We start from the raw sequence: 24,817 nt of genomic DNA, 5'->3' as shown, positions 1-24,817 counted from the left end.
AATATGAGCAGAAACTAGGGATGAATGTGATAACAAGAAATGCATAAACACCACCCCGCTCTTGTATAGAATCTACACAAGCATGTAACCTATTTGGCAATGTACCAAACCTTCCGAAGCCATCCACAAACCATCATATAATTAATTACTTGCAGTAAACCTAGAGACTAAGAGGCATCCTTATGAACCTCCAGGGCAATAGCAACCATAAGTGACATTCAATTCAAGGAAAATTAACTAGGCTTCCAATTATGGTTATAAATCTATTCAATTGAGCATAGTATCAAAGATTTTGAAACTCTTAATCTTAAACTTGTAGCTATGGTGTTTACTTTTCAAAATCAAACCCCGCCAACAGGAGTTCCAACTTGCTTGGTCTTGACAAATGACTGAGTTACGGTGTTTTGTCACTTTGTTGCTTGCCACAAATGTTCATAAGAGCAGCTTCATTTGACAAAAGAGTCCATTCATGATCAAGTTATCGTCCATTCCAAAGATGTGTGGGATGGGTCTCTTCTTGGTTGGATGGAGCACAGACACTGACGTATGCTGCTCAGGCTTGTGTGCCTCTAACCTTACCATTCAGATGCATTCCTCTCCTTACCATTCAGATGCATTCCTCTGGAGCATATGTTAGTTTTAGTGCTTACACTAACAAGGAAAACGAGTCAATGCTTGGCCAACCCAGTAATATAATCCTCCAAAAGGCTAACAAGCACAAAGAAACATTTTCTTAATACACAATTCTAAAAAAGCATTTCTTATGATGGTTACACATAAAGAGTGAAACCGCTGGTACAACCCATCATGATGACCCATGTGACTGCCTGTCCAGCCTCTGCCAAATGCCACATAGGGTGGGGATTTACATATATACAACCTTTTTAACCACAATATTGTTATGGTACATAAGGAGATGAAACCCAGTGGAATCAATCGAATCAATCTTAATTGCAAAAAAATAACTTTGCCTAGGATGCTAGCAAGTGCCCCAGTTCACCGCCCCTTCAGTAATTAACTTAGTGCCGTTGCATTCTATGCAAAGCCCTAAAGACTGCATAATATGTATGACATGCAAAAATACCCAAAAACTTGAGTAAGTGCAAGCACTGGAGTAGCAGCACACTGCGATGTTATCAACGTTTCACCCTCTCATCTCCCAACCAGTAGTTCTTCTGTTTAGGTCCAGTGGGACCTTGCTCACCAGATAACTCGTGAGGAAACTTGCTGACAAGTGATTGCAATGATGATCTTAACCTCGGAGGAAGTCTTTGCAATACCTTGTCAAGCTCCGCTCTTGAATCGTATTGAACCTTTGGACCCCACTCACATGCATAGTGCAGCCACACAGGTTCACTCGGAGCACCGTCAGCACCAATCACATGCAAATACTGTGCTGATACTATCTCATAGTTCTTCCCTGTGTCCAATGAGTCAACACTCTGGGCAGTATCATTCCTAATCCCCACTCCAAGCCGCTTGTCTCCCTGTAATACGAGACCTGGATGAGCGTAGCTTGCATGACCATGTCTTGACGCATAAACAGCTGCATTATTGTCATGAGCATACTCCAACTCTGATGCATTCACCCAGACGCCACCACTATGTTGTGCAAAGTAGATTTTCCTAAGATGCCCACTAAAATTGCTAATCCTTAGAGTGACATGTTCCCAGTCGGATACATGTTCCCCGATTTTACCCAATGGCACATCTACCATTCCTAGCTTAGCAGTGGATGGACCATTGAAAGGGTAGTAAATCCATATAACAAGATCTGTGAACGTCCCTCCTAGCATGGGTTTTACTTGTACATACCCTTTGGCACTAGCCAAATCCCCCTTCTTTACCACCTCAGCAATGTCACCGTCAGGTAAGCCTATCCAGTGCTCATCATTGAGACCACCTACTGGTAGATTAGAGCCGTCCAAAGCCACTTTCTCGGGTGTGTCCATTCCTTTCTTGTAAAGGAGGGCACCTTGCTCAAAGAACCAAGTGACCGAGGACGGAAAAAATGTCTCATTTGGATGGAAGTAAATCACTGGGCCAAAACTGGACATCAAAGCATGTACTTGATCAACATTAGGCATTGCGCTGAAATTGGAGGCTGTGTTTTTCAGACACGCTATGGGTATGTCACTGGCAGCACCCAATGGGCTACAGCAACAGAAGGTACCGACCAAGATCCCTGTCTCATCCATGCCAGTTCTAGAAGGGTACACATTCCAAACACTAAAAGGGACCTTTGTGCTCTCAGTACACCAGAGTGCATCTGCTGTCTTACAAGAATCTGTAAGGTCTGTCCGCACACAACTGACCTCTGTGATGCTAGGCTTCTCTACTGTATTTGTGACAACATAACCTACGGGAATGTAACCATCCGGAGCACATGGCAGCCAGAAGAACGCCATGCCATTGCATTTTCCTTTCCATTCAATGCTGTTCCAGACCAACGTGTAATCCATGGGGCTCACAAGAGGAGCCTTTTTGGTTTCATCAACAACCACCTGTGAAGACTCTGCTGTAGGTGCTTCGCTTGAAGCTTTCCCATTAGACATATTGCCCCCCTCCCTAGCAACAAGAACCCAGCCATCCAGGATCCCCGTGTTAGAATGGCAATAGTGCCCAAGGCAGTGATATCCTGATGGAATGTTGATAGGTTTGAAGAAAGTTGCCCCTTGTTTGTTCACTCCGCCTGTACTTGTGCTCCAGACTTCCTGAAAAGTGGTCACCTCAGCAAGATCTAGCTCACCAACAGGGATATGCCCTGTTGCAAACCCTGTGCCTGGCAAGGCAGTGTGAGGAAATTATTAGCATGCATACATCCATCCATCCAGGTACGCACTCATCCCTAAATGCATTCACATTATGTGTACGTGCGTACATACATGCGAGTGTGTGTGTGAGAGGGTGCATACACCATTCATCCATCCATCCACACATGCATATGCATTCATACCTTCCAGCATACCTAACTACCTATCTACCTGCAGCATACATATACACATACATTAATACTACATATCCATTTACATACACACACAAATCCATCCAGCCATTCATACATACACACATACATAGGGAGAGAGGCTGACCAGTTGGCCAATCAGACAGAGGAGAAGGCAGAGAAAACGGTGCCAGTGGGCGCTGCAGCAGATTGTTCACGCCATCTTTCCTTCCCCATCTAGAAACAAAAGAAATCAAGCACAAGCTTACATACGCTAGCATAAGCTGGATTCTATGCAATCGGCAAGAAAGAGAGAAGAGAGGGTACCCGCAGCTCAGAGCATTTCGAAGTGCCTTCATATTGAAATCTATCATTCATAGGTTTCGGGCTTCCTCTGCAGAAGCAAAACTGTTTAGTAAGATGAGGACTTACATTATATCATATTTTGTCTTTTTCATTGCTTTTTTTTTTGTTGGTATGACTCATACATACCATCAGATGTCCAAGTGGCTGCTTCTTTTTTTGGGCATGGCTTGCCTTTTCTTTTTGGCATGGCTCATACATACCATCAGGTGTCCAAGTGACCTTTTTTTGGGGCATGGCTTGCCTTTCTAAGGCTGGTTCATGAACGTCCATTTGATATGGAACATAGTGGGCATCTAGACACAAAGTTGAGCAGGTTGTTATCACGCATGACACAATGGACAACACAACGTTGTTTCAACGTGAAAAGTGCTAGTTTTGTCACATATCCGCTCGTCAAAGTGGCCTCTCCATGCCAGATGTGGATGTGTTGGGCCACCTCAACTCCTCACTTGGGCAAGTGCAGGTTTGTGAACTCAAACTTAAAAGGTAAGATTCAAGATTTTCGAGTTGCGTTGAGATTGGATGTGGTATCACCATGTCATCCTATCAATTTCAATGGTAGTGTCTCACACAATAACAAAGTTATTTTCATCTTGAACTGTAATGAAGGGATTTTAGTGAGCACATACATATGGGGGATGGGCCTATGCACGTGGCATTTGCACATGTGTTGTGTAGGGCATATAGGGGCCCTAAGACTATACAAGGCACCAATCCTAGGATATTGTACCTTTTTGACATATTACTTATTTGGTTATCTTCTTGCCTAGAGCAAGCTTTCGTGGTGGGGCTGATTCATGGCAGTCCTTCCATATTTAGGTGCTACTCCTCCCTATGATGAGTGAGACGTGTATACTCCATGCTAATGAGTGCAACCCTAGATCCCCTTCATTGCATTGGTATTAGAGCTCTTGGCTTAGATCTTAGTGCTTTGGTTAGGGATTGATTTCAGCCTTAGTCATTTTCGAAATTGATTTTTACATAGTTTTTAGATTTGCTAATTTCTTGATTTGAGAAGATTAGCAATAGAATTTATGTTAATCATTTTTTAATTTACATTAATCACTGTTTTTAAAAACCATGATCCACTTTTCTACTTGATTTCTTGAATTTCTTAACCTTGATTTCTTGAAATTTTTGGATTTTTAAAATTAGGGTTTACAAAAATTTTAGTAACAAGTTTGAGTGATTTCTTGCATTATCTTGCTTAAGGGGCATACTTTTTCAAAGATTAATCCTTAGAACCTTTATTTCTTCAAGATTAAAACCCTAGCTTGCCAAAACTTTGAGTTCTCGAAGGAATCCTGTAAGAAGAAGGTTGTTGTGTAGAATCTTGGTGCAGTTTCAAGAAGAAAGTGTGCAGAATATAGTTTGCTATGCAGTTTCAAGTGCAAAGTTAAAGATTCAAGTGCAGAGTTGAAGGATAGTGACGATCTGTTTCAAGATTAGTGTAGAATTGAAGATTCAAGTGCAGAGAGCAAGATTGGTGCAAAAATTCACAGTTCTAAGTGATATATATTATCAAAATCCTACACATTCTTTGTATTTCTTTGCTATGTATTACAATTCTTGTTGAATTCTTGCAACAAAGCAATTGAAATACCAAGAAATGGTTAAAGTTGTTATGGCTCACCTAAACCCCCTCAAAACACATCCAACAAGAAGGTTACCTGGTGAACCGCAAATGTCTCATGAAGGATCTTTCCATTGGTCGAGCTCGTAACCCTTGAGGTCTCCAAGCTCTACAACTCCTTGAGAAGTAATTCCACCATGCCTCCCACGAGCGTTGTCACACCGCCGCATTGCACTACATGTACTCGTCCCTCCTCTCACCTCACTTCACTCACACACACTTACTAGCATGGATTACAAAGAGATTAGCAAGAGCAAGACTCTATTGCACAATTGGAGAGTCCTTTGTTTAAGAGAGATTTTCAATTACATACATGACCATAAGTTCCACGCTCACTTAAACTATGGCTGTCCGGGCACTTTAGGCTCATAAGAGGCCTAATGCTATTACAATGACTACTTATTTTGATACCATTAAGATACCTTGATTTTGGCTGTCATGGTGGGGTTTCCTTTTTGGATGAAGTGGAAGGTTTGGGCCCCGTTGGTGTTGAGGTTGTGGGTTTGAGACTCGTGGGCACTGTTGGCGATGAGACTTGAGCCTCTTATGGAGTGGTGGTTGTTGATGTTAAGGATTTTGAGCATGCAGCCATCTCCTTTGGTGAAGTTGGTCGATAAGGAGTTGTCGAGGTCGAGGCTTTTCCTTGCCCCAAGATCAAATGGGCTTCCAACACATACTCAACCACAAAAAACATAGACATTGTATGTTCAAAGTACCCCAAACATAGCATATTGATGTCTTTTGTGAATGTAATTTTCTCTGGATGAGCATTTAATGTTGGTTGATTTAATAAATCCCATAACTCGAGGGTCACGAGATTGTGCTCTTGTTGTGGATAAAGTTGTGCTTGGACTGTGGTGGTGATTTTATTGTAACGTTTAAATCCAACCATAACTCTTGGGATATTCTGAGTAAGATATGTTGGAAGTTCCAGCTCTTTCAAGGTCTCTTCCTCTTGTAAGAACAATTTCACAATGCCTGCAGAAGTGTTCAAGATAACTGGTTACATGGATTCATCAATTGAATACCAAGAGTCACGCACCCAAGTTCCACCCAAGATAACATCATACTCAAGGGATCTTGGGTAACATGGAATCTAAATTCCACATTTCCACTAATTGTTTGAGTAGCATAGCTAAAGCAACTTGGAACTTCAATGTTTTGTCCATTGGCACCTCTTGCAAGACCATTGTCTTTAGGGATGATTTCAGGTTGGCCCAATGATACCCATGTGTCTATTGTAATGATTGTATGACTAGCTCAAGGGCTAATCAATGCACATTTGCACTTAACATCATTGCCCATACGAAAATCTAACCATACCATGATAGAATCCTTAAGTGGAACTATGAAAGTGTCAGCTTTTTCTTCAGCTTCGGTCCTCGTTTTGGTTTCATATTCCCATTCACTTTCATTCTCTTCTTGGCTCTCAGCTTTTTCAAGAGTGCCCAACATGTACAATGGCACACTCGGTCCTTTGAAAATTTTAACTCATGTCTATTTGGAAACTTGCAAATCTGTACAGTCTTGTTCTATGTAGCTCTTGATATCTTGGTATAACTTATGGTGAGCTTTTAAATGTGCAAGGGCTACAGCTATGCTAGCTTCACAATGAGAGAAGAGCGCTCCTCCAAAATGAGGATTTGAGAGATTGCTTTAATTTCGTAAGGGATTCATCGAATTTCTCACGTGCTTTTTTAACTGCATTATTCTTGCAATCTTCCTCTGATGACTCTTCTTGGCTTGACGAGTTCATTTCTGTAGGGAGTGCGTCTTCCTCTTGAAAGGGGAAGCGATACTCCTCCGGTTTTTTTATTCTGATTGCTTTTTTAGGTTTGACATTATGAGGTTCAATCACAATTGGTGATCCTGTATAACACTCAAAAATGCTAAGCATGCTCTCCTGAGCTTGCATTTTGCATTTCGCATATGTCATGTGATTATGATTTTCAATATGGAGTGGACAGGTTCTAGTTTCTTGATTAGACTGTGAGGTGCAGTGAGTGACAAGTCAGAACTTGTGTCGTCCTCACTAAGTGATATACTAGAACTTGTTTCATCTTCTGACTTCCTTTGGATCATCAAGTTTTCATTATATTTGCCCATGCGATGAGAATGAATTTTCTTCCGGGCTTTTGTATCATATGTCGCACATGTGGGTTTTGTGGTTTGAGGGTAGCCTTTGAGGTGAATGCATTCGCATATCATGTGTAGTTTTTGGCTCTTTTGGGGTTAGGTTCTTTCCCTTGTCCTTTATTTCAACCTTGGTTTCTACAGTTTGTTAGCCCTTGTTTTTCTTAGGTTTAGAAGGTTTTGCTTCCTCTTTTGGTTTCTGTTTTAAAACATGCTCCTCTACCCATTTTGAAGTGTATTCTTTTGCATTCTTTTTTACTGTTTCTCATGCCTTGGCTTGTAAGCATGAAAGCACATTCAAGGGTACCGTGGACAATTGCCCATTTTGCACACTCAAGATGATAAGAGTTGTATTTTGCGAGATAGGTTACATTGAAGCAACTCGCCTTGGGTAATCTTACGAGATAGGTTACATTGAAGCAACTCACCTTAGGCAATATTGGAATATGTGATTGATGCCACATCATTCACATATGGGTTGCAAAGTGTCAGTGTTGTGGGCATGAAAGTATTTCAAACTGTGTAGTCTGCCACTTTGTGCGGTCCACGACAAGAGAAACACTAAAGTGTTTGCTTAACTGTTTCCTAAGCAGTTTCTACCCTTTGAACTGTGTTCATTTGGGGCATGGGAGATTAAGGTTTTGAGGTAATTGTAGGTGAATTAGGGAATTGGGTGTGTCAAGACCAAAGGCTTTGCAATGTATGCAGTATAGACAAATATGCATATTGTATGCACATTGGGGATTGGGATGGACATAGTGACGGTAATGAACACAAGACATTTCACCCATCACTTTGAGAGGCATTAAGGATGTTTGGTTTTGAGGGAGCTCATCCTCTCTTGGAGATGCTAATTCAAAGCTTTTAAGCAAAGCTGCATAAAATTCAAGGAATGACAATTCTGAGATCAATTTTTCTTTAGCCTTTACTTCACTTGGTTTAGGTGAGGAACATCTCATATCATGGTCATCCTCTATCATGTTGTCATCTAAATGTATTGCTTCTTTATAACATTGATCGAATGTTTCCGGATTGGATACAATGATCAAATTATATAAGTTGTTTTGTTTTATGCCCAGCATGAAACGTCTCTTCAATTGAGCATCGTTTAGTTTCTCCCATGGCTCACATCATGAGTCCAAGATTTTTATCCGAAGGATATAAAATCTCTAATGGTTTTGTTTTGTTTTCACTCAATCGAATTCAATCGAATAGAGTTTTCTTGCTGCACTCCACCAATCACCTTATCTTGAAAAGTCGGGGATAAAGGCTAGTCGATGGCTCATCACACTGATGCTGGTGATTAAGACAAACTTCAAGACCTTGAAGTTTTCACTCAATCGAATAGAGTTTTCTTGCTGCACTCCACCAATCACCTTATCTTGAAAAGTCGGGGATAAAGGCTGTTTTCAAGGTCTTGAAGTTTGTCTTAATCACTAGCATCAGTGTGATGAGCCATCGACTAGCCTTTCACACTAAGCAAAGGTTCAACACATGTACCTTGGTGGGACAATTTAGATTCCCAAAGTCTTCACATCTTTGTTCAAACATTTGCATGAAATGAATAGGATCAGTCGTTCCATTGTATTTGCCCATGATTTCTGAAATCTATATGGCCACACTCTTAGATGAGTCTTTGAGGCCGTGTGTGGGTACTAATGTGGTTAGGGTCTCATTTAGTCCTTGGGCAAACCCCCTTTCTAGATTAGTCAATATGTCCAAGATGTGGGCATCTAGGGTTGCAAAGGTTGGTACCTAGCCCTCCTAAAGGTTTAGGACTTATGGTAGTGTTAGAGGGACCAAATCCTGGAGGGATTTATATGATAGGGGATGTAAAACCCAATGACATGCTTGTTGTCGGCATGACATATGGTATTGGGAGTTGCATTTGGGACATGATAGGGGATGTAAAACCCAATGACATGCTTGTTGGAGGGATTTATATGATAGGGGATGTAAAACCCAATGACATGCTTGTTGTCGGCATGACATATGGTATTGGGAGTTGCATTTGGGACATGGATCTCAATGGCTGGAAGGTTTCAACCATTGGGTTCAATCTGGGTGTGGGCACACTTAATCCCTCTATTGTTGCCATATCTTGACGTTGCCAATTGCTCCTTAATAAGAAAGCACATATGTTTTTTTTTCTTTTTAGGTTTTCTTATAACCCGTTATACAGCCTTAGGAGGCTGAGTCTACTCTTCACGAGCAAGATAAGTTTCGAAGAGCTCAAAAAGGGCTTTCAAATAAGCACTAGAACATGTTCATCGGTTTCACGGTCTATGAGATATAAGCGTAGCTTGACAACTTTACCCTGTGAAACAAGCTCATTTTGTGGAACAAGCTTAACACATGAAACAAGCTCATTTTGTGGAACAAGCTTAACACGTGAAACACCCTTAATCCATGAAATAGGCACCCTTAATCCATGAAATAGGCTTAATCCATAAAATAGGCTTAATCCATGAAACACCCTTAATCCATGAAACAGGCTTAATCCATGAAACACCCTTAATCCATGAAACAGCTAATTTGTGAAACAGTTATTCCATGTTTTTTTTGGAGTCTAGAGGGAAATTCGAGTTTTCTTGTGTGGAGAAAATATTTTTTGATTTTTAAATCGGGGAGATATAGGCATTTCCCAAAAAGGTAAGTGGGAATTAAAAAATCCACACTTTTATGACACCCCCTTACACCCGTCATAAATGACCCCCAAAAGTGACCATTTGACAACTCATTGGCATCTTTTCATTCAATGCCCACCATTAGCCTTAATGAGTTACGAAAAAAAAAATGCTTAAGAATTAATCAAAGATTAATATTTTTTCCTTTTTGGACTAATTAAGGATTTCTAATTAACTCTTAATCCTCAATTAATCCACATCATTAAGCACATCATTAGATAGATCCTTGGATTGCTAAGCTTTATTTTTAATCTAAAGTATAAATTAACTAATAATCAAAGATTAATTAAGCCCTTAAGTGTGGCTCTTTTCTTTATTCAAATCAAGCATTCAAATCAGGCGAAATAGAGAAAAAATTCTCTAATTGGTGAAGAAATTAATGCAATTAGATGTTTTGATGCATCTAGATGCTCCCAAAACACCCAAAAACATTAATTTTGACACCCTAAAGGAAGATTAGTCGACTTCAAGCCTTTTTAAAAGCTTTTAAGAAAATTTTTAAATGATTAAGTTGTCCCTAATACTTGCACAAGAAACAAAAAACACACAAATCAAGCAAAAATTAATGATTCTAGCTCTATGTTTAACTCTAAAGAGAGCTAAAACTCACTAAAAATTACATTCTATTGCATTTTTTGAGGCAATGAAATCAAACAAGTCTAATACACTCTATGTGCAAGCCCTAGGAACATTGAAAACCAAATTAACAACAACAAAAATAACGATTTAAGCTTTAAAAATAAGCATAAAAATCATTCTTTACAAAACAAAAAAGAGAGTTATTCTCACCAAATCACATACAAATCTCCATCAAATCACATCTTTTTCATGGCAAACCATTACTAAAGGCAATGGGCAATGGGTAATGCGTAGATTAGAGAGCAAACAGTGGAAAAAACTAAGGGATGGCTCCTTGACAACGGTGCCAAATATGTAAGGGCTCACCCAAACCCCCTTCGAAACACATCCAACAAGAAGATTACCTAGTGAACCACAATTGTTGTGAGGATCTTTCCATTGGCCGAGCTCATAACCATTGAGGTCTCCAAGCTATACAACTCCTTGAGAAGCAATTCCACCATGCCTCTCGCGAGCATTGTCACACCGCTGTGTTGCACTACGTGTACTCGTCCCTCCTCTCACCTCACTTCAATCACGCACACTCACTAGCATGGATTACATAGAGATTTGCAAGTGGAGAGATTAGCAAGAGCAAGACCCATTGCACAATGGGAGAGCCCTTTGTATTATGAGAGATTTTCAATTATATACATGGCCATAAGTGTTCACGCTCACTTAAACTATGGCCAATCGGGCACTTTAGGCTCATAAGAGGCCTAATGCTATTACAAGGTCATTTGTTTGGCTATGCTGTGAAATAGAAGAGCTTATGCCTTTGGTCTATGTTCTGGCATCTACAATTGGAGCCAAGTACTTGTCCATCTATTTCTTAGTTGTTGTTCTGGTGGTACTCAATGCAATAAACTGAACGTAATACCTCTACAACAAAGGTGATACCTCTATAGCAAAGGTGATAACCTTGTTGTGATACATGTTGCATACAACATAGCTCACAATGCATACCTCTATAGAAAATATTATAAACATAGCTCACAATGCATACCTCTATAGAAAATATTATAAACATAGCTCACAATAGATGCCTCTATAGAAAAAATATAATAAACAAGGTAGCAAATGTAACAAGCATCTTTCATGGAATCTCAAAAGATCATATTGGCAACAAAGAAGGCACAAATAAAGATTGTAGTTCAAGAGAGTGTGAGAACTTGGAAGATGTTTTGGGACCTTCATTAAATAGTTCCAAAACAGATAGTCATAAGGACCACATAGGAGATGAAGTAGTTTACAATGTAGCCGAGTTTGATGGGCATGGAATGAAGGCGATCAGTCCCACTTCCCAAGGAATCTATAAGGCTATTCTATTGGGGGAGGTAGGCTATGCACTTTGACAAAAGATGGATATACTATGACCCTATTTTCACAAGGAACAACTAGCAGTCACATCACAGGCATTAGTGTGTGGAAATGGTTGATTGCCCCCTTGTCGTCAATCACATTCATTATCATCAATTCATAGACCCCGCGCTATATGGGTAAATCACATCATGCATTCATGAGTCAACTTCACTATTCATAAACAAGGTAGAAAACATGCATACCTCTTTATTGTATAATGATTTTGACATGATTAAAGCTTATATAGTGTTTGCCTGAAGTATGGACATGGGGTCCATAAAGCTATATCTATCATGTATGCGAAGGAGATGTGCATGTACCCTAGCTATGATAGTAATACATTATTTTCTCTTCAACTAGGCTATGTTCATGTCAAAAAGCAAAGTACATATTGGTCACAATTATCCACTACTGTAATATCATCAAGTGTGGTTAAAGTAATACAGGATTTGGAGCCTACTTGTTTTGAGCATGAACTTGGAAATAACAAATGGGAAGATGCCATGAATAAGGAGATGGCAGCATTAGATACAAACGCAACATGGGGTTAGTGCCTTTGCCTAAGGAAAAGAAGGCAATTGGATGTAAGTGGGTGTATAAAGTCAAGCATAACGCTGATGGTTCAGTGAGCAGGTATAAGGCAAGATTGGTGGCCGAAAACTATGCGTAGACTTATGGCATTGACCTATGAAGAGACATTAAGCCCGACAATTTTACTTATCTCCCTATTTGTGCTATGATTAAAAAATAGAGAAAACCTTTTGGCAATAACCAATTCATATGTTCTCTTACTCCTCATTCATATGTTCTCGTACTCCTCCATTTTCTTTAGATGGTAGATGAAACACTTACATACAATAAATATATGCATGTGTGCTTTTTGAAATACAATACTATTCCTGGAATTCCAGATGAACCCTACACTATCCAATTATTGTGGACCCTACACTATTTTAGTGAGCCCTAGAATTTAAAAAATATAGATATAAACAATTATAAATATAGTAAATAAACAAGACTTGAGTTTGCTTGTTATGCATCTTTTACCTCTAGGAACTCCCACTGCAAGTCTATATAGCCTTTCAAAAATGGATGTCGTAATGAACCTATGGGATTATCAATAGCCCTAAATTATTTTTATTAAAAAAAGTATGAGAATATGCACACACACACATGCACACACACGCGTGCGCGCATGCACCGCATGCATGCATCAAAACAAAACAAAAAAGAAAATAGTAAGGGTTATGTTTAAACCTTTTAAACTCAAGAATACCATGATCACTTGATCTCAAAGAGTTGATATGCATTATCTTAGCATTAACAAGATCACCCACCACTCAAATTTAGTCAACTTAGCCTTTTAAGGGTCCCATCTATGCCCAAAGGCATAGATGGGATCCTTAAAGGCACATGAATATCATGCCCAGACATGATATTTATGTGCATGCTATCATGATTACAACCTTGAAGATCAATATCATGTTGTATAGATTAGTAGTAGGATCCCATAGAAATATCTACACCAATATAATAACCAATGTTCCCATACTTGAGTTATCAACACTTTACTAATTCCTAATATATAACTAGCTTAAATTTCATGGCATGTATAGATGTTAAGGAAACCCTACCTTAACGTGTCGTGGGAATTTACCTATCTGCCGAGTTTCTATTAATGAAAGCCCAAAATGATGAAGAACCTTCAATCTTGGACATACAATTCATGGTTATGCTTCAAAAAATTGCCATAAGCATGAGTCTTGAGGTTTCTTTCAAAGCCACGGTGCAACAAAGAGTGAGAGACCTCAACAATATGGCATGTAGCCCACCAATGCAATGGGATTCTAGGTAGTTGTGTAGGCCTTTCTCATCTCAATTAGTATCTACATCAAGCTCCAAAGTAAGGCTAAAACATATAGTTTACATTTATAGTTTAAATATGATCTTTTCTAGTATTTATCTTGCTTTTGATTGGTCTAAATTCAATTATTATGAATAAAGTATTCTCTGCACAAATAATTATGTAAAACCTTAGGAATTTAGGTTTCCACATGATTGTGTACATGGACTGAGGCTTGAATTTGATCTAGAATGAAGCATTAAATTAATTTTTTATACAAGATTATTCTCTACACATACTCTTAGAAACAAAAATAATAATTGACCATGGAAGCCTGCCTTAGGTTAATTTAATGATTTAACCTTCGAATAAATTTAGACTGAGTACAGCACCATGTTTTGATAATTGAATACCCTAAAATTATGAGGTTGAGACTTGGGTAGGATAGGATAAATGGTTTTGATTTTTTGACATTATTTAGATTTAAACTAATAGGGGCACTAAATTATGCACATAAATGTGTACATTGAGAATGCACACAAATGTATACATCAATGGTGTGCATAGATATGTACATTGACCCCTCATAGGAAAATTAATTTTAGAAGGTTATAATATTGACCAAGTAAAAATGTAGATTTTAGAATAAATTTTATTTAAAGAAAAGCTCTAGAAAACCTTAGAGAGAGAAATGGGATAAATGTCTTGGAGAGAGAAAATGACTTTAGGTGAAGAACAAGGCCTTGGGTTAATTAAAGGTTGCTTAGAGAAATTCTTAGAATTCTTTTTGAGTATTGATGCAAAGGTATCTAGAGAGAGAGAGATTCTACAAGAAAATTCTAGAGAGAGAAGAAGAGAATCTAGAGAGAGAAAGAGATAGCAAGTAGGATTAAGTGTAAGATTAAGTTCAAATTCTAGAATTAGCTCAAGAGATAATCTAGTTGATTCTAATTATAATCAGCATCAACTAGATTTTAAGTTAAAATTTTAGAATTAGCTTAAGAAAATCTAATTGATTTTAATTATAGTTAGATTAAGTCCATTTCTCTCAAGGAAATAAGATTTATTGAGAGAGAAAGTCCCAGATAGCTGATCAAGAGAAGGTGTGTATTTCAAAAAGACAAAGTCTAAGAAACCTTTTTAAAAAAAGATTAGACTAAATGACTTTTGATGGAGAATGAGGTCTAGGATTAAAATCAAGATCAGAAGAATAGCTTCAATAGGCCCAATCCTTAAGAAATAGGATGATCAGGACTTGAGAAACCAAGGTTGACTAACCAATCCCTTTCCCTTGTGGTGTAGTTCATCTCAACTTCATAGGACTTGAGAAACCAAGGTTGCCTACCCTTTCCCTTGTGGTGTAGTTCATCTCAGCTTCATTGAGCTATCGACTTGCAAAACATATTGGACAATATAATTTATGATCTCATGGTTATGCCAAAACACACCCAATTACAAAGTTTGAGGCATCAATATGCGGAACATGAAGTCCCAATTTCATGGTCTCAAGGTACACGTACTAACTAATGCCCTCTTCAATTCATCGTAAGCCTATTGACATTCCTCAGTCCATTTAAACAAGATTTAAAGACAATCAAAATGCTTGTACAATAATGCTTGTACAATGGACTCAAAAGAAAGTCGGCATGCATGTCAAAGGTTCTTCAAAGGCAAGCTTGCCAAACAAGCAAGTTTGACCTTTCCATGAAAGATTCCAAAGTTGATTTGTTGGCGGAATTTAACAATAGAAGCCAATAAACGTGAGTCAGCAAGCTCTTCCAACTTTCGTCCATGCTCGAAGAGATTCAAACTATCAACCCCCAAATTCAAAGTTTGGTGCTCTATCCAATTGAGTTACATGCACAAGTTGACCTTATAGAGTGAATAGAGGCCAATCCCTATAGAGTCCATTCGGGTGATCCCTAGGTTGCGCGTCTATTAGTTGACTCGCCGTTTGGTATTGCGTACATAGAACCTGTTCTTATAGTTACTCTCTCTGCCACTAATTATAATCCGAGCTTCTAGCGGAGCACGTATGCAAGAAGGGATGTTAAGTTTAATGCAAATGGCTAAGATTTCTTCCGTTCTACAAACTCATCAAATTCAAACTTGACAATATCAGCATAAAACACAATGAATCTCCGGTATAATAGCTTATCTGATGCATAAACCATTGCATTATTTTATAATTGGTAGGTAGTGGCAACTCTAATATGAGTTTCACCTTGCTATCATTAATGGAAATCCCATTGTTGGACACTATGTGTCCCAATATAACTCCATGCTTTAACCAAAATTGGCACTTCAAAGGGTTCAAAGATATATGATATTATTGGCACATTTCAAACACTTTTTTCACATAAGCTAAATGCTTCATCCATTTCCAATATGCACAAAGATCATCAATGAACACTTCGAACCACTTTTTCAAGTAGTCCTTGAATGTTGTGCTCATTAATCTCTGGAATGTTATAGGAGCATTGGTTAGTACAAACTGCATAACGTTATATACAAAGGTTCCCCATGTGTTAGTGAAGTTGTTTTATGTTGGTCTTCTGGGATAATGGATACATGATTGTATCTCGAGAATCCATCTAGGAAATTATAAGCTTCTGCCCCAGCCACTCTCTCTAAAACATGCTCTGTATATGGCAATGGTTAGTGATCCCTGTGGCTTGCCATATTCACTTTCTTCAAATCAACACACACGTGAAGCTTCTTGTTTTTCTTGGGTACAATCACAATTGGTGATACCTAATCAGTATGCTCAATCCTATAAATGAAATCTATGAGCAATGAGTTTGTAAATTTCCTCCTTTACAATTGTTGAGTACTTCATATTCATTTGGTAAAGTCATTGCTTGACTAGCCTTAGCCTTCCACGAAAAGGATGGTATGCTGTGCCACTTTTGGTGGCACACCCTTCATGTCTTTGTAGTTCCAAGAAAAACAATCCCTAAACTCTTTTAAAAAAGTAATCACTCCTTATTTTTCTAGCATGGTTAGATCTGTAGCAATAAATACTAGCTTGGAATCTTCACCAGAATCTATGATGCGATATTTACCTCCTTCACTTCCGTAGGTCCATCATGGGAGACCCCTATTTGTTCACCCTTTGAGCATTGTACCCTTAGATGAACTACCTTCTTTTCATTGACATCAAAGTTTTTGGAATGATTGGGAACCTTTCGAAAGTCCAGCTCCTCCTCATTCTCCTCCTTTCTTGCCAATGCCTTTTTTCACTTCCCAGTTCAACTTTAGCCAAATGCTTTGTTTCTTTTCCTTCTTTCCAATCTTGTGAGTTTGGGGGCTTCTTATCTCACTATTGGTTCTTGAGGTGTTTGTAGCATTATCTGGCTTAACTCATGGGCACATCTCTTACCTCTTTTTTATCTTGTCTAGAAGTGCAATACTTAGCTCATCTAAGGTCATATCCTTTATTCATCTCTTTGAGGTTGTCACGCTTATTTGTCCTGATACATGCAAAAGAGCTACCAACGTGACAGATTTGGTGTCATTAGAGGCTGTGGTAACTCAAACATGTTATTCTCAAAGTCAATGGCTAATTTGCAACAGTCATTAAGTGACATTGTCTTAGCCAACAACAACAAGTATTCATGCATTCTTATTTCTTTTACTCTCCTATGAAATTAGGTTAGCAATCACTCATCTGTTAAACCTTTCCCTAGTCTTACACCTCGAGCCTAGTTTTTTTAGATGCAAGATATAATCTCTCACAAACTCATGCTTTTCTTACTTAATGTTGTATAATTTAGCCACAGGATTCCACTTATCTTTGCTTTATGCAAAACTTGATATGAATACACTCTTGACTTGTGCAAAGTTAATCCTATTACTAGGCTTAAGCGATCTATACCATTGGTGCACTTTTCCTTCTAGTGTAAGGAAGAATGCAAATATTTTTGTTTGGTTGATAATCAAACCACAAGTTTTACACATTGATTTAAATATCTCGAGGTGTTATATGCCCATCGCCATTACTTGAGAATTTTTACATTAATCTCGCCACATGGTTAGGCTTGACTGGTGTTTCTCTTTGTGGCGCCGGTGTGGTACCTAACTCCCTAGCAACCCCCCTTCCTATTTCCTATTTTTGCATTGATCTTGCCATATGGTTAGGCTTGACCGGTGTTGCTCTTTGTGGTGCCGATGTGGTACCTAACTCCCTAGAAACTTTCCTTCCTATTTCTTTGGCCATTCTTAATAAGTTGGTAGGTGTTGTGACTCCCATGTAAGGGGTCACTCTGATTGGATCCCTTGGTGGAACCTTGTACTCCATCCTTTCTATGGTTGTTCGACCTTTACGTCGGCCTCTCACGGCTTTAGCATGTCAATTTATATGTACCCTTGGGTCACGTGGTATTGGGACGGCTCCCACATTCTTGATAACATCATCATCTAAGGCCACTTCTCCTAGGTTTCCTTCCTATAAAACATGCCTCTCATATACTCCTGGAACTCTTCTAGGGTTCTCAACATTACATCTACTTCTACCTTGGTGTAAGTTTTCTCTGAATTTTATCTAGATGGATCATCATTGCCTAAGAGAGGTGTTGCGAGAGAGCAGTTAGGCCTTCCCAAGACTCCTCTAAAATAGGTTCTAGAGGTAGCATACCTTCCTCACACATTACATGTTCGATCTCCCTAGCACTGTCTCATGTAATCAAGTCTTCTTTGCACCTCAATGGAGGTTGGAAGAACCTTCCCCGCACATTATTATGTCAAAGACACATCTCTTGGCCAACTCTTTACGGAGATCTAGGTTTATCTTCTTTGTTCAAGCCTTCTAATTTGGGCATGTGTTTCCCTCATTCTTTCCTCAATCTCAAGTTCCCTGGAAATAGGAAAATATATTGCATGTGTCCTTTGGACACTTATAGAATCCCTTCTAATTCTATAATTAAGTCGTATTGTGGATTGGGAATTTCTCCCCCTCGTAACCATTCCTCTCTCAGTTATTGCCCTCTACTCTCGAGTCTTCCCATGTCTATTTCCCTTTCTAATCTCGATGGCTATTCTTTGGCAGCATGTGGAGCTTCTTTTTCAGGCTCATAATTGTATCCAAGGATTCCTCAGGCTAAGCCCATGAACCCACTAGATAGTGTTAGAGAAGAAGTAAACTTCTCCCCCACCAATTCCTTGTTTAGAGGGTTCTCCTTGGTTTCCTCAACTACTTGGTGATTCAAATGAATTCAATCTTTTGCAAAGCAAATACACTCCTTTGTTTGCTGGCCGAGCAAGTTGGCCCTAGGCTTTTCTAGTAAGAGGCTCTCAGTTCGTTAAATGCATTGTTCAAGGACAATTGTTCACCGAATCAAACATGCTACCTTGCACAAAGAGAGGGAGAGGAGAAGAGAAAGAAGACCATTTAAGGGTCAGTTTGGGGACTAACACTTAGCCAACCCTAATGAGGGTTAACTCCCCTATGTGAGGCTGCTAGAGGATCACTCCACCACCACTTGTGTCACTCAAATGGAGCTTCCACAAGCTAGGTAGTGAGCAAAGAGAAAGGGAGACATGGAGAGCTCAACCTCTACTCCATGCCTTCATGTGTGTAAGAGTGATATGAGGGAGAAGATAAGAAGAGGGAGAAAAAGAAGCAAGACAAGAAGCCAGCACCTACATGCACACACCAACAATCAAGCAAGCAAGCATAAACATATACAAGCCTACCACCATAGCCACAAGAGAGGGAGAGAGAGCGAGAAAGAAAACTCAATTGTAATAATGGGATTGTCCCCTTTTCATATTTCATAAGTTAATTATATATATGAGCTCTCTTTTTACAATGGTTGGTCGCCCATTTAACAATTGGGGGCCCAAAGCTGATTTCCTAGCTCTATGTACACCTAGGCTTATTCTTGTGGCCAGCATCACACAAGTCGTAAGCTCGCTCATCCCATACATCTTTTACATGAGGCACTTATCATCATGGTTACATAAAAATCAGTTACAGGAAGCATAACCATGCTTAGAAATAATGTTAACTAGTGTGGTACCCCCTCCCTAATTCAGATCCGTCCTCCTCGGAGCTGGCAAGGAGAGTCAGCGGTAGTAGATGGAGTATGTGCAGATGAAGTCGTACCACAATTTGAGATGAGGGGGGATCGGTGGAAGACTTTGTACCTGGTCCAGAATGTTGTCTCCATCATTTCTTTAAAGTTCTCCAATCGCCAAGTGGACATCCACTAGATGCGCTCATAATAGCCAAACAATTGCTTCAAGGTCAGGCCTTTCTTAAGATCAAAGGCAAGGCATTGACTGCCCTCACGATAGTGGTCCCATTTTGGAAAAGCCTCCAAGAGCATGATCATGAGGTTGAAGAATCGGATTATTACCATAATGGCGGGGTCAAGGACCTGATCATAGTGCCCAATGAAAGCATGCATCTTTGTCATCATGGTGGCCTCAGTGCATGGGCTCTAGGATGCCGATGGGGCGAACATGGGGCGAACCACAAGGGAAGTTGTACTGTAATTTGGGGTTTGTTGTCTGCTCCTTCCTAAACAAGTCCCAAGCCCAGCATCTATGGATAGGTAGGTACGCGAGATTGATTTGCAGGTTGCGGGGTGCCTTACAGTATTGCTCCCAAATGTAGGGCTTCAATAGAAAGGGTCGACACAAACGGGCTACTCGTCCATGAGCTCGAAGGTGATAGGACGAGCATTCGAGGGGGGGCGGTGGTAATTGCCACATTTCTGATGTGGATGTTAGCACTTCCAAGCGTCGTGTTTGGCATCAAGGTAAGGCCGGAGGGCATGTATGTCCAGACGGTCTCTGAGCTTGTTGATAGGGGCGTGTTAGAGAGGTCAACTAAGCAAGATATTGAGGGCCCGTGCAGCTCTTCGCCAAAACTCTTGGGCTTCGTTGTGGGCGAGAGGGCAAGGGCCTGTGTAGCCTGCTGTGTAGCCTCTGGGTGGCTTGGAGTCTTTGCTAAAGCTCGCTGACTGTGGCGAGGCTAGCCTCTCGGTCCTCGAGAGCCACATGGAGCTGGTGGTTAGAGAGGGTAGCTTCACGGAGGGTTTCTTGTTGGCGCTGTGACCTATTCTTATTGCCTTTTCATGTAATTTGTCATGGAGAACACGAGCTCGTAGGTTGGATAACAACCCTTGAGCAAAATCTTGGATGATGGCAGCCTGTGTTGCTCAAATGCGCTCGGAGTAGGTGGCCTAGGAATGTCATTAACACCCATCGGTGGCTCACCATTGGGAATGCATGACATAAGGTCGACCAAGACATGCTGTGAGCCTTTCCGCAATGTGACAGTAAAGACAAATTCCAATAGAATTAGAAGCCATATGGTGATTCTTCTAGTGGTACATGGTTTATTTAAAAGGTAAAGGAGAGCTTGATGGTCCACGAAGAAAATTAACTTGGTTGCTAAAAGATAATGGAAAAACTTCTTAACCATGTAGACCATAGCTAACCCTTCCCTTTCTGTGGTGGTATAGTTTCATTCTGACTCATTTAGTTGGCAACTAGCAAAGCTAATAGGGAAATCCCTATTGTGTTTGCCTAGTTGAGCACGTATGCACCCAATTACAAAGGCAAAGACATCAATGTGAACATGAAATATGATTTCCCAATTTGGAGACCTCAAGATGGGAGTTCCTGCCAAGGCTTTCTTCAAGGTATCATACATATGTTGGCAGTCCTATGTCTATTCAAAGATTATTAGGAGTCCATAGAGGGGGCGAGCAATGTCAACGTACATGAATATGAAACATCAATAATACCCAACATGTCCCATGAATTCCTGAACTCCTTTGAAATTAGTCGGTGGTGGGGCAGCTCAAGAACGAGTCACATTTCGCTGTCACCCATGAAGATTCGGTATTTTGAGACAATATGTCCTAAGCTTACTCCATGTGGAACCCAAAATTAGCACTTGAGGGGATTGAGAGAGATTCGGTATAGTCAGTATCTCTCTAGAACTTTTTGTAAACACCATAAATGTGCTTTCTACGTAGAGTTGACACAGAGGTCATCCATGAAGAATTTAAGGAATTTTAGAAAATATTCCTTATAAGTTGTGCACATTAGGCATTGGAAGGTGCTAGGGGCGTTGGTCAGCCCAAATGGCATGACTCAATATATATATGTGCCCCATTTAGTGGTAGCAAAAGTTGTTTTATGTTGATCCTTTGGATCGATCAACACTTGACTGTACCCAAAAAAATCCATCAAGGAAGCTATAGGCTTCCTTTCCAACAACGACTCTCTCAAGCACATGCTCTGTGAAAGGCAATGGATAATGGTCCCATATTATGCTGGCATTTACCTTTTTGAGGTCCACACACACTCGCACTTTACCATTCCTTTTGGGCACTATCACTATGGGTGAAACCTAATCTGTGTGCTCTATCTTGTAGATGAATCTGAGATCTATAAGTCATTTGATTTCCTCCTGGACCATCTTGGAATATTTGAGGTTCATAGGGTAAGCTCTTTGCTTTACTGGTGTCTCACTCCCTCTACCATGGGGATGTTATGTTTGACTACTTCAGGAGGCACACCCAAAGTGTCTATATACTTCCATGCAAAGCAATCCTGGAATTCCATTGAGAAGAACAATAAGGTCTTTTTCTTCTTCTGCGGAGAGATCTTCCCCTATGTAGATGGGTCTTGGATCTTTGCCTAGGCCTCCCAAGTTAATTTCTCTCCTTTGGTTGGACCATCATAAGATGTTCCTGGCTCCCCATCATGGGTTCTTTGGGTTGTGTCACATTGTACAAAACGATCAACGAGCTTGAAGGCCATGAATTGTTTGGGGACTTGTTTAGTCTCCTCAACTTCAGCGCTTTCTTCTTCCATCAATTTTTTGGCCTCTTTTTCTATGAGCGCTAACTTTTTGTTTCATGCTTTGCACGTGGAGTGGCAAAGCTTTGGAGATTCAGGTTGGGAATCCGTGGGTTCCTTTAGTTTTGAGGTTATCGTATTGACCGGAATGGGACATTGGCAAGATCCTTTTGCGAGACTTGGCAAAAGTAAGCATGCGTGTCTAGCCTCGACATATTTCAGCCAATGTTCTTCTGACTAAATCAAGAAGACATATGCTTCTTTTCCAAGAAATCCGTTGGGTTTATGAGTTTTGCGCAAATGGTTTTCCAGTAATGGTTCTTCCGTACTGCCACTCCCAGGCTCACGGCCTCTAACACATCGGGCATGCAAGCGGCACTTAGCATGTAGAGGGATGGGATTTCTTTCCCATCAATTGTAGCAAATATAGTACCCGTGTGTCTTGGAAGTATGTCTAAGGTAACACAGATATGCATCCAATTCTCAAAGTCTTATGGCTCTGGAAGGGCTGCGAATTCTTTGCTATCCCACTCCTCATCGATTGTCTTATTCTCAAAGTCTTATGGCTCTGGAAGGGCTGCGAATTCTTTGCTATCCCACTCCTCATCGATTGTCTTATGGCATGTTTGGCACAAGTGGATTGCAGTGGATCCAGTCGTTACCAAATCCTCTATGAAAGGACTGCCATTCATAGGATGGACTTTCCAAGTGCGCAAGTTGACCTTTATCGTCTTATCTTTCTTTCAACTGCAGATATGATCCGTGTTCCATCATGGATTATTTTGGTTTCTCTCATAAAGTGATGTCCTAGGATGCTTCATCACCCATGAAGTCATGTCAGAAGTTGGTTCTGAGGATCTTTATCTTCAAATCCTACAGAAGGCCTATGGGCCTTGCGATGGCTCCATCAACAAGTTTCACAAGTAAGGTTGTGTCATCTATGGTGGGTGCTCCCCATTTCTCCTAGCATTTTTTAGTAACAATTCTCACTCCTGCTCCTCCATCTAGGAGGGCGGTGACTTGAAGGCCATCAAAGATTAGGGGTAGTGTTGTGTTAAGTTCATCGCCTTCAAATTATTGCCCTAGTTTGTTGACTCGAACCATGGGGACGCCACTGATTCCATGTCGTTCTATGAATCCATCCTCATCAGTCTCGTTAAGGCTTGCTAATTCCCACAGGCCCTTGCATTCCCGCTCCTAGGCAAACTTCCATCCAGTCCCTCAAATCTTTCCATCCAGTCCCTCAAATCTTTCCATAGACTTGGGCTGCCTTGGAGTAAGGTGCTAATGGGGATTTGGATTTGAGAAGGAAGGAAGGAGAAGAGACTTGCAATGTCTCTAGGAATAGATGCAATTTCCTAAGTTGGATCACCCTTGCTTGTGTTTAGGCTTTTGCGGGTGTAGGGTATCGGAACCTAGACTTTTGTATCCGTTGTTCTCTTTGGGTGATCGTCTCTTAGGTTTTTAAGGTACTTCGCACTAGGTTTCACAAGTGAGGGGCATCCTTAGCTGTTGGCTCTCCCATTTGAGGAGGTCTCTCAGAGGGTGCTTGGTCATTGGGACCTCTGTTATATTCTTGGATTTCCTCCATTAGTCTTATGTTAGGAATAAGAGGACATTCTTCAAGGTGTGCTATTTGAGGTTCCTCCTCTAATTGAGCTTGACAGTCCCTGACTAGCTCCGGAGCGACCTTCAATCTTTCTTTCTCTTCAAAGGGGTTTGGACATTCTTCAAGGTGCACTATTTAAGGTTCCTCCTCTAATTGTGCTTGACAGTCCCCTCACTAGCTCCTGAGGGACCTTCAGCCTTTCTTTCTCTTCAACGGGGTTTGGATATTCAACTAGCTTTTGAGGCAGCTGATGGGGGTCTATTTGTCCTCTGACAAAAGGGGTTGCAAGTAGAATCTTCTCCTTGTTAGATGAGGAGATCAACGCATTTGTGGTTGTCCCATCATTGGACCCACTTTTTATGACCACTCGACTATCCCCTTTGCCTATCTTCTTGGCCTTTTTCTTTCGCGAGTGCCTTGTTGCATGCTTTTGTTCTAGGACTTCCTTATGGGATAGAATCCTTGCATGTCCTGGGTGTTCTTGACTTTGTGAGGTATATGCCTCAGTGGTAGCTGCATGAGCTACAACCCTTCCTCTACTCTACATTCTAGTAACCACATTAAGAGGCACTATATAAATGAAGCCATCTCATACACTTAGCAGGTTAATGTTGGTGCTAGGATTAGCCTCATGTGCCTTACCCATTGTGCTTGTTCTCAGTGGACAATCCTTGTAAAGATGGTCTATTCCACACCCTATGCATAAGGGAGTTAAGGTGGAGGTACTCACAGAAGTACTAGGCATCCCTTTTTTGAGTAGAAGACACTCAGCTACGCGATGAGGTCCTGCACAATGATAGCA

General features: G+C 40.3%; 1 protein-coding gene across 1 annotated transcript; it reads right to left on the bottom strand.

Annotated features, from left to right (window-relative positions):
* Positions 1–714: 714 nt before the first annotated feature.
* On the bottom strand, positions 715–3,398 carry LOC147636550 (hypothetical protein At1g04090-like). Its single transcript, XM_086799964.1, has 3 exons — positions 3,272–3,398; positions 3,093–3,181; positions 715–2,782 (listed from the first exon to the last, which is right to left on the bottom strand). Exons 1-3 carry the CDS (start codon positions 3,316–3,318, stop codon positions 1,137–1,139), a joined length of 1,782 nt encoding a protein of 593 aa, XP_086656090.1. The 5' UTR covers positions 3,319–3,398; the 3' UTR covers positions 715–1,136.
* Positions 3,399–24,817: the final 21,419 nt, after the last annotated feature.

This window comes from Cibotium barometz, chromosome 7, assembly GCF_041138505.1.
Source record: "Cibotium barometz isolate CiBa-2024 chromosome 7, ASM4113850v1, whole genome shotgun sequence".
NCBI lineage: Eukaryota > Viridiplantae > Streptophyta > Polypodiopsida > Cyatheales > Cibotiaceae > Cibotium > Cibotium barometz.
The sequence above is the reverse complement of the archived record's forward strand: the minus strand, read 5'-3'. Positions and strand labels throughout refer to the sequence as shown.